The sequence below is a fragment of the Melanostigma gelatinosum genome, assembly GCF_949748355.1.
Source record: "Melanostigma gelatinosum genome assembly, chromosome: 21".
Taxonomy (NCBI): Eukaryota; Metazoa; Chordata; class Actinopteri; order Perciformes; family Zoarcidae; genus Melanostigma; species Melanostigma gelatinosum.
The window spans coordinates 4487339-4497893 of record NC_136654.1 but is presented as its reverse complement, the minus strand read 5'-3'; the positions used below and the strand labels follow the sequence as shown (position 1 = coordinate 4497893).

Genomic DNA, 10555 nt, shown 5'->3' with positions numbered 1-10555 from the left:
TCAACTCACAAATGTGTCTTTTTATGGCGCATCAGAAAGTGTTCACATTTGATATGAGAGCCACGTCACAGCGCCACCTAGTTCGGCTGCAGACGCGATGTTTTCTTTTCGCTTCAGCCCGTGTTGACAAGGCGCGCGCTATAGAGACGTCAAGCTGAAGTGTGAGGTGTGGGAGTTCCCCGGCGGGGCTCTCTGATGGTTTCATTGGTGTTTGACCGACGGCCCGCCCCCCCCTTTCCTCGTCCTCCGCGCTGCACCGCTCAGCACACCGGGCGCACTAGCGGGACAGTCCGGCGGCACCACCAGCTCCCTCGGACCGCACGAAGCTGAAATACATTCCTAATGGAAAGATAATTGAACCGGACCCAAGCAGTCGCCTTGCTCTTAGTGTCGCACTTTCCGCGGGGTGAGTTAATATTATGTTATATTCATATGAGGTGAAATCACTCCATAATGTTCTCAGAAAGAGTCTGTACAATTAATGGAGACTTTATAGTACTTTCATATTGAATGTTATTATATTCATTTACAGACTTTGAGAAACTTTGCAGTAAGTAAGTGCACTGAACGTGTTGGAACGTTTTTTGGTGCATATGAAAAGTTTATCGGCACAATGTAGTTTCATCATCCAGGGTCTATTTTATAAAGTATATTCTATAATATCCTTTAATGTTTGTAAAACATTCCTTACATTTGACTGTGATATTTGTATTGCATCGTAGATGCGTCGTATTGCTTGTAGAAGGAAAAACAAAACAAAAACAACTTTTGAGATGAATGCATATTTTGTGATTAATTATTAGCAATGCTGCTTGTTTTTTTTCTACACTTAAGATATGGATGAATTAAAAGGTGCTGAGGGGGAAAAAAGCCTCCTGCTGACCAGAGAAAGAAAGCAAACAGGTCTATAGTTTCAGATTAGGCGATACCATTACGTATTGTAAATGTTGACTGAGACCAAGCTGTTATCAGACATGCTGTTAATGGCCATACTGTAAGTTGTTTTTAGTGTTGCGAGAGTCTCAGATGTCTGACGTGAAACTCAATCCGCTGCGCTCTGTGTTTATATTCAGCAGCAGCAGCATATTCTTGGTCAGAATAAACTCTGCCGCCGCTTTCATTTTTTCTTTTTTGTCGCTCTGCCTTGCAATTACAGCAGCTGCACGACACGACCCGTCAATTTTTCAATACATGTCAAACAATGACCAAGATGTGCTCTGACTCGGTGGAACAATGACGGGGGTGAAGTTGAAGTTGGTGGCCTTGAGGTGTTTTAATTACGGACGACAAACGGGCCGCGCAGTGTTGGACTCATTACAAGCTGGGGGCAGTGGCCTTCTGACCCCTACAACCTGCCAGCAAGCCAACAGGGAGGCCACCGTGTGAAATACAAAACACACACACACACACACACACACACACACACACACACACAAACACACACACAAACATTGATTAAAGAGCCTGTTGGCCTGCTGAAGCCCGCCAATAAAGGTGATCAATGAAGAAAGCCAGTCAGCTTCAGTGATAATAACACAAAATCCAATATATGCATTGATGAGCTCAGTCTTCCTGACTGTGGATCGGTGCGCTCTGTGACTTTTCCATGTTTAGCCGGCTCTGTCATTCCCCCAGTTAGTCTCCCCACAGTAGGCGTGCAGTATATCCTCCTCGAGTACATGCTTTGATATTTCTAAGTTCGGCCTCCTGTATACGCACGCAGCTCAGCCAGCAGCAGATGAATAACACATGCATGTAATATGTTTCCTGTACATCCCCCTCATATGATTTACCGTAATGATACAGTACTTGATGAAGTAAATGAGGGCAGACACCCCCCCCCCCCCCCGTGGTTTTCCTGCCCATTCCTTTTTTTTTTACCTGAGTTCAACATTCCTCTGAGGGTGGCCTTTTGTGACCCTTGGGTGTCATTGACGCAACCAACCATAAAGGGGTTAGGTGCAGAGGTGGGAACTCAGAATCCAGCTGCTGTATTTGTTTTCACACCACATGTTTTTTTGTTTTTTTGCCACACATGATGATGATGTTGGGAAAACCGCTCCATCACGCTCTGCCAAATGGCCACAACTCACTCGTCTAACAAGATGGTCCAACATCCCCCCCGGTAGAGGAATAAGCCAAGTTTTTCTCATCTCATTAACACACTTAAAAAGTGACTATTTAGCATCTCACTTCAAATATTTTAGGATACAGATGTTAGTTGACATGTGAGGACATTTTTGACCAAGCCACCATGATTTTTAAACAGCTCATGTCTGGCTGATGTCCAAAATTTGACTGCATGTGAACTTTTCCAGTGATGATTGCTGTAAACGGTTATGAAGCTAGCTGTTCTCCCTGAAACTATACAAAATGAAACTCTCTTGTAGAGCCCAATAAATACTGGATTTCTCAGGCTAATATCAATCGTTGACAGTTAAAGAAATACAAAATATCAGCTCATTTCTTGCCGAGGGGTATAGAAGAAAAGATCAAATTCACTCTCATGTGTGTACACGAAATATGTAGCGACAGCTAGTTAGCTTAGCTTAGCACAAAGACTAGAAACAGGGTAAAACAGCTGTCGAAAAGTAACAAAAATCCGTCTCTAAAGAAATATTTTAGCAGATATAGCCCTGTCAGCATCTTTAAAGCTCACTAATTAACATGATATCTTGTTTCCCAGTGTTTCCAGTCTTTGTGCTAAGACTCTCATCACTTAACAGTTAAACTGACCATTTTAAAGCCTCCTTTAAAGACCTATAACGAAGAGAAGGGGGGGATGTGCATGTGTGAGCAGAAGCAAGGGAGAAGAAAAGAAAAAAGAGTTTATGTATGCAGCGCAGAAGAGATATGAACTGAGAGAGAGAGGCAACAAAGAGGGCAAATTGGGACCGCCGGTTCTAGCAGATGCAGGAAGCAGAGAGCCTCGGAGAGTATGGATATTTGTTGGAGCATGGAAATGTTTTCTTGGCGGAGGAGGAAGTGTAGCCGTGTTTTGCTTGGATTCAGGCTGAGCGTGGACGGGGAACATAGGAGCGTAATTGAAAGTCAAAGAGTGAGACCGAAAAATGTGGCCTTATCTTGTATGTTTGTTCACCTGGTTAGCGGGGTTAGTGAGTGAAGGACATGGGAAGAGAGAGGGGGGGGGGGGGGGGGAGACCCGCCATGAAACACAAAGTCCATCATGGAAAACAATATCAGAGTAAATATTTTTGAGTTAAAGTCATCAAAAGTGAGATTAATGAGGGAGTGTGTGGGCCCAGCAGCTGTTTTAGACAAGCTTTTTCAGCCTCCGCGAGTCAGCCAAGATGCTCAAAGAGAGGCAGGACAGTAGAAGAAGAAAATAAAGATAAAACAGGGACAGAAAAAGAGAAAGGAAAACAAGGGAAGGAGAAGAGGAAAGAGAGGAGCACATTCAGAATGAGTGTAAAGTGAGTATAAAGGGAAGAGAGGAGCAGACAAAAGGAGACACAGTTAACCAGAAGACAAGAAACAGAAGAAGAAATGGAAAAGAGAGGAGAGCGGAAGAAGTGAGCGAAACAGAAAGGGTGAGGAGGAGGAGAGGAGAAGAGAGGATGACAGAAAAAAAAGAGATGGTTCAGACCCAAACGTGGTTTCAATCAGCGCCGAGGTTGGGAAGGATGTTTGATGGTCGTAATCGAGAGAGAGAGACTCCACCGACCGATGCTCAGGAATGTGTTCGTACAAACACACACACACACACACACACGCACACACACACACACACGGCTCCTATTAGACTGTGGTTACTCTGGTTTATATCCAGCAAAGCCACCTCAAGCAAATACTGTACGTAGTGACATGGAAATATTTTATTGAGCCCCGTCTGCGATGTATGAACGCACCAAAACCCCCTGAATGGTGAGTTGCCCGAGGAAAACAACTCGGAGGTGCAGCAGAAAGACGGACTTGGCAGAAGTTTTAAAGCAATAATGCATTTTTTATCACCAACTGGTGGAGTAACAGAAAAGAGTTTCCCCATCAACAGCGATTGAGTCCTGGTCCACTGATGTTTCGTTGCAAGATTTCCGGGTATTGAAGTTTCCACAGTCTTCTCTCTCACCACCTCTGAGATACCTGTGCAGATTTGTCTGGGTCAGCGTTGAAAAAGAGCTTTACTCATTGCTTAATTTCTCTCGGCATCCGTTCCTGTCATCTTTATTTCTGCCCAATTTTGCCATCCTCTCCCTTCACTCCAAACCTAATTTGCATCACTTCTCACCCTTCCTCGCTTCAGCTTGAATTGACTCTCCCCCTACCTGAAGCTCACTTTGTATTTCATTTATTCTCTGACAGGAATCAGAACCAGTGGAGCAGCCTACCAGGGCGGTAGCAGCCAGGCCTTGCCCCAAAACAGACGCCCTAGTGGGGGCAGCGGAGGAGATGAGGGATTAGGAGATAATCCGGGGTACGTCCAAGTCCCTCCTGTCGAGAGGTCTCGTTATTCTTTTCTGATATCCAACACGCAGGCAGGCAGGCTGCTACTGGGATTACAGCGTTAAACTAATTACCTTTTTAAGACTCAAACTTCTTTTAGGTCATTTTTATCTGAGGCCTGAGGCTGCTGGCTGCTTTATGTGTGTGACTGTACCAGAGGAGCAAGTGCAAAGAAGGATCACAGAGAGGAGGGATAGAAGCAAATGCATCGGGTCCAGATACATAAGAGGAGTCGGAGCGGGCGACCCCCCTCTGAGCTGCGGTCAAGTCTTCAACGGGATTACAGGCAAAGACAAAACAGCAGAGCTTTCCATAAGCACACAGCCAGAGCAATTAATGGTTTGTATTCCTGTAATACTGCCGGTTATCAATTAGAACGAGGATTCTCTCGTTCAGCCTTGATGTACAAGACAAACTCCTTCCCTTATTGTGAAAAGCATAGAGCAGTTATGTCTGCGACCGCTGTCCCTGGGGAGCTGTAATCAGAGGTGGCCTGTTGCTTCAGTAAACGTGCACAAGGTCCCTGCGCGCCCACGCCATCTTAGATTAAACATCACACCTCGGTATACTGGTCCCTGGCGTCCCTTCGCGAGCCTTGATATGGCTCTGCTCAGCGCTGGTATGTGCGGCGCTTCCTCCCTCCGCACTCCCAGATGCCCCTCTTAAAAAACGCCAGCCAGGGGAAGTGGAGCGCAGGGCCCTGGGACTGCGGTCAGCAGCAAATTAGAAGGGCTGCCTTGGACCTGACGCAATCCCCATCTCTTGAACCATAGCGGGTCATTAATGAAGCCAGACGGGGCTGTGCATGCGTGGGAGGCCTGCCGACATTGAGCCGCTGCAGTGGAAAGCTTTAAAGAGAACCAGAGGTCCATGTCAGGGCTGCTTCATGCTATCAAAATATTTTAGAATTGGATATCCATTACTCTGCTGGCAAAGAACAACACATGAGAAAAGGCAATTTATTTTATTGCCTTCGTTACCGACTTACAGCGGTATGGAGCTCCAAATAAAACGGCAAAAGGAAGTAAAAGCTGCCAGTCAAGTAAAAAATATAACAAAATGCATCAATTGATAATACTATTTATTCAAATAATTTAAATGGAGTGTAAAAAATAATACAAATACAAGCTTTAACATCTAAAGAGGCTGCAAATAATGTTAATGGAAGATAATATAGGCAGAAATATGGTGTCCAAGAATTCTAATTGATGTTAGCTAGCCTACTTTGTTAGCATTACCTTACCGGCTAACATGCTTTAGCTACTGTTGAAGAACTTTAGACAGTAATGCTACAGAAGTTTGAAGTATGGCTGATTAGTGTTACCGGCGCAATAGTTAGCTTTAGCCATGTAGCTAGCTGAAAAGGCTGGTGCTCATTGTATCTTTCAGTTAAGCTAGCTAGCCACACAATTCTCTCATTGCTCCACTGATCATGAACACAGAAAATGACATGAAAAGTCAACGTAAATAGAAATAGTTAAAACAGGGAATAGATCAACGACCAAAAATGGAAACCTAAAAAGCTGAAAAATGTATTTAGCCATTGAAAGATACATTTTTACTAATTTTAATTTATTTCATTAACATATTGTAGGCGAGGAAAAAAGTATACAAAGCATTTCTCTTTTTTTTTACCAACTTATTGGAGATAAAAAAAAGTACATGACGGGTTCTTTTCACACTCAATTTTAATCGTCGTATAATTAATTAACTAGGTACATTTTTGAGTTGTCTGATCATCTTTTACTGCCTTTCGACTGGCAGTCTAGTAGGCTACAGTGAAGTAGCAGCCGGGATTTTCTTATCAGGAAATTGATATTATCTCTTCCCGTCTCGCTGAGCATACTTTGCCTGTTTGTAAACACATCTAAGCCGGTTGAATGAGCGCTGCTGCTTGGCTTCCAAAGCGTGATAAGTGTTTTCAGTGAAGGGAAAAATGAACTTTGTGTAACCTTCATGCCAGACAAAGCAGGACAAAATGGATGCAGGAATTCCTTGAAAGTCCACCCATTTTATGGACAAGAGGCAGTCTTTGGTTTTTGCACAGAAGAGTGACTGTGGTCTAAATTTAGATGGTTCCAGACCAGCGGACCTTTGGAATCCTAAAAAAAACCTGCGGAAAGACAGATCTCGTTGACGTACAGTATTCAGAATAGCAACGCACCGTTAATCTCAACGTCCACAGGAAAAACTGCAAATGCCATCCCTCAAAATCAAGTTCATCCCCGTCTGCATTTTAAAGACAGATGCTTTTTTCCCCTGTTTTTACTCTCAATAGATGGTTCCGTGGTGCGGCCGCAGAACCGTTTGCAGCTGGACTCAGACCTATTTCTGAGCTGATGTCGACTAAGCCAAAGCCCAAGGCAAGCGGGGGGAAACCAGGCGACCTCACCGCACTCCAACTGGACCGGCTTCTTCCAGGAACACAACTGCACAGTGTTCTCCCCAATTTATGGCCGTTTTAGTCAGCCAGCTATGCATGACAACGGGCTACCAAGAGGGGGACAGAGTTTGGCTTGCATATGATAAACAGAGATAATATTCCAGTGAGCTGTTTGGCACTGCAGGCCTGGAGTTTAACTTTTCAGAAAATACACAGTTTCAAGATCTTGGATTAAGCTTTCAGAGCTATTTCAGGTCCATACTTTGGACTGCTGAGCTGTCAATACTTTTGACAAACATCTAAGAGGAGAAAAGTTGACTTTACTTTACTCCGTTTTGCTATTCAGTGGGATTAAAGGCAATTCCAAGCATTGTTTGAAGTTGATTTTCAAGAAATATTAAGTCGTTCCCCTCTTGTGATCATGAATCTTCAGGAAAAGTTGTCAGGCCTAAAGGGACTGGTCACACACTCCCACAGCAAGCGCCGCTTTAAAGGCGACCTCACGCTGGACATGATAAGCCCTCCTCTGGGGGACTTCCGCCACACCATGCACGTGGGCCGCGGCGGCGACGTGTTCGGGGACACCTCGTTCCTCAGCAACCACGGCGGCAGCGCCAACGGGAACAACGGGGAAACGGCTTCTGTCTCCAGCCCGGACAACAAGATCGGAGCGTTCTTCTCCAGGACGCTCCGTCACATCAGGAGGGGCTCCGACAACCGACCCACGGGAGGATCCAAGGATCTGTCGCCGCCGCCTCCCGTCCTTTCTCCCATCATCAAGAACGCCATCTCCCTCCCCAGGCTGGATGTGGACATGCCAAATGGGAGTCCCACCGCCAAAGTGCTCGTCCCTAGTTCTCAAAGCACGCCAGAGGAGAGGAAAAGCTCTTATGGTGAGTTTAAGAAAAGAATAAGGTCAAATGAGTTAACCGGTGTTAACTGGATACCGCAGAGAAGTGGGAACCATCTGGAGAGCCGCAGTGAAACTCATCCATCAGTTAGTACCCAGTAATCTAGACAGATTTGCCCCAGATGTCCTTATGAATCACCGTGGCTCATAATCAGCACGCACTGATAACAAACAGAGATCCAGACAGAGCCGGTAACAAGCTGTCTGAGGGGCTCAAATACACCTCAGTCATAGCGGATACCTCCCCTGTGTGTGTGGATGTAAGCGTTTTGTGTGCGATGCCATTTCTATCTACAAAAATCACATAATTCACTCACTTTTGTAGCGATAACTGGAGCTACTTCCCTCTCCAGTAATGGTGCATTAGGACACATGGATGGGGAGAGTCTGCCGGGTTTTCATCCAACCAAATCCTCCTTGCGTTCTGGTTAAAGTGTGTTAATCTGTGAAGTCAGACGCTGTTTTCTTTGGGTGGTACGAAAAAACCTCCAGACTCTCGGCCCTTCACGGGTTGGCACTGAGTGGTGCGGCGGTAATTTTAGCCGCTTGGGTCATCAGTGTGTGACTTGTTAAGCGATCTGGCAGGGTCGGGCAGATGATTCACTGTTCACACAGCGGAACAACTCAGCACTTTTCAGGCTGGGGTTTGCCGGCCTGTCATCATCAGACAGGATGTTCTCCGATGGGTGCACGCTGCCCCCTGTTGGACCCCTATGATAAACCATCATAATCTGAAATATATTTAGTGTTTGACATAATACATAAACTGTGTGTATAAAATACCTCCTATAGATTTGTGTGTATTGACATCCGTGTCTTCTCCTCAGGTCTCGAGTCTGGTTTCGTCACTCTGCCTCGTCTCTCCCGCTCTGAGCGTCAGCAGCCGTCCATCTCCCTCCCCACTTCCTGCTCCCCTAACGTCCACCGCGGCTCTCTGACCGACCCCACTGACGCCATCTTGTCCACCTGCTCCGCCTCCACCATGACCTTTGACCCCAAACCCACCTACTCCGACTCCCTCCCCTCCCTCACGTCTTTGGACACCTTCACCTTTGACCTCGGCCCCTCCCTCATGAGCGAGGTGTTCGGCCTGATCGACGGCCACCACCTCGAGGAGCGCGGCCACGCCTGGGAGGGAGAGGAGGCGGGGTCGGCGTGCGGGTTGACCAATGAGGGGTCAGAGATGGACTCGGCTACTATCTCATACGTGGACTCCCTGCTGCGGGAGGACTGCGGGGGCAGGAAGAGCCCGCATGGGGCCGAGTGGGAGGAAGAGGAGGCGAACGGAGTCGGGCTTTCTGATAAAGTACCCGACGTGGCGATGGGGTCCCCTGAACGAGGGAGGTTGGGGCTAGGGATGGAGAGCGAGCGGTTTCAGAGCGTCGCAGATGTGCTCGCACGCCACTACGGCGCCGGCCACTCGAAGGGACGGAGCAGGATGGAGGTTGCAGATTCAGAGATGATGACCATCAGCCAGCCCAAGAACAAAATGTCCTACAGTTACATGGACGACGAGGATGAAATCAAAGTCTGAGTCGAGATGTTTTGACACTACGAAACTGTCTCTGATGTATGATTTCCCTTTAATTCCAATCAAATCAATCATCTAAAATCTTGTTGTGGTCAACAAGGCTGGCTCTTTTGACAGGATGACCATGAAAACTACAACCCAGTATGTTTCGCATTGGATCCTTTACTTTTACACAATCACGCTTCAAGGATGTACAGTTTTAACGCAGAACTGTCGCTGAATGTATCTAAAAGGAATGAAAGACTCAATGCAGAGAGGGAGAATGCTTCTTTTTTTTTTTTTTAAATAAAAGGTCGAAGCTTAAAAGGGACTGAAACAAAGAGGAGGCATTGGAAAGCGAGGATGTGCCAGAGAGATGTAGAGAGCGTCACAAAGGAACCGCCAACACAATGTAGACGTTACGAAGCCTGTCATTCAGGCTGCGGCCTTTGTGCCAAATGGACATTTTGATAGCTAGCACAGCTTTCATGATGTCACAGTTTAAGCTTCAGGAAAATTTTGGGTCCGTTTCAGATTCTACAATGGGTGTGTATTGCACAGAATGTTCAGCGCTAGAGTGATGGAGCGGAGCATGAAAAGTATTCTCACAAGTATCCATTCTAGCATCAATGACTGCAATATAAAGAAAGGGATGCAACGGTAAAAACCTTTCAGTTGTATTGAACACTAAGAGGGAGAGAAAGTAAAGTCACACACAACTACTACAGTGTCAAATATAACACAATTAAGTCCAACGTCTAAGTCAAATATGCAGGATGTCAGACTATATTCACTTCACTGATTAAATTTGTTGCTTTTTTGGACTGAAATTCTATTTTGAATTTTTGTTGGTTTAAAAGTTATTTTCCTATTTTTTTTTCATGTCAAAAACTAAAATACAAACAAATACACACGAGCATGACCAATGAAAACAGAATGGTAAAAAAAAAAAGGACCTATGATGGACAACAGCCCCTTCAGATGACGTAGACCTGCCGAGTACATATTCTACAGTTGACCATCTCCCTTTGCAGATGAAGGTCATGTGATGTGGCTGAAAGCTCTGGAAGAAAGCTAATAAGTAGACCTTGAGTTATGAATTCAAACTGATGAATTTACCAGTGCAAATACCAGTTTACATTAAATATAGATAAGTCTTTATCATCATTATATGTGGATCTGCTTTCTACCCAGTTTTCTATATTTCAAAAAGAAATCTTTTGTTTTGATCAATAATTCACGTAAGGCGCTCTTTAACAGATACGGTTATGTTATGAAATGTTATTGTGAG

General features: G+C 45.4%; 1 protein-coding gene across 3 annotated transcripts; it reads left to right on the top strand.

Annotated features, from left to right (window-relative positions):
- Nucleotides 1-220: 220 nt before the first annotated feature.
- Nucleotides 221-10088, top strand: cdc42ep1a (CDC42 effector protein (Rho GTPase binding) 1a). 3 transcript variants are annotated; one of them, XM_079293391.1, is made up of 4 exons: nt 221-406; nt 4321-4432; nt 6740-7737; nt 8582-10088. In XM_079293391.1, exons 3-4 carry the CDS (start codon nt 7266-7268, stop codon nt 9286-9288), a joined length of 1179 nt encoding a protein of 392 aa, XP_079149517.1. In that variant the 5' UTR covers nt 221-406; nt 4321-4432; nt 6740-7265; the 3' UTR covers nt 9289-10088. The 3 variants fall into 3 exon arrangements, with proteins under 3 accessions (XP_079149517.1, XP_079149518.1, XP_079149519.1); XM_079293392.1 differs by having other exon boundaries at nt 4321-4800; XM_079293393.1 differs by lacking the exon at nt 4321-4432.
- The last annotated feature ends 467 nt before the right edge of the window (nt 10089-10555 follow it).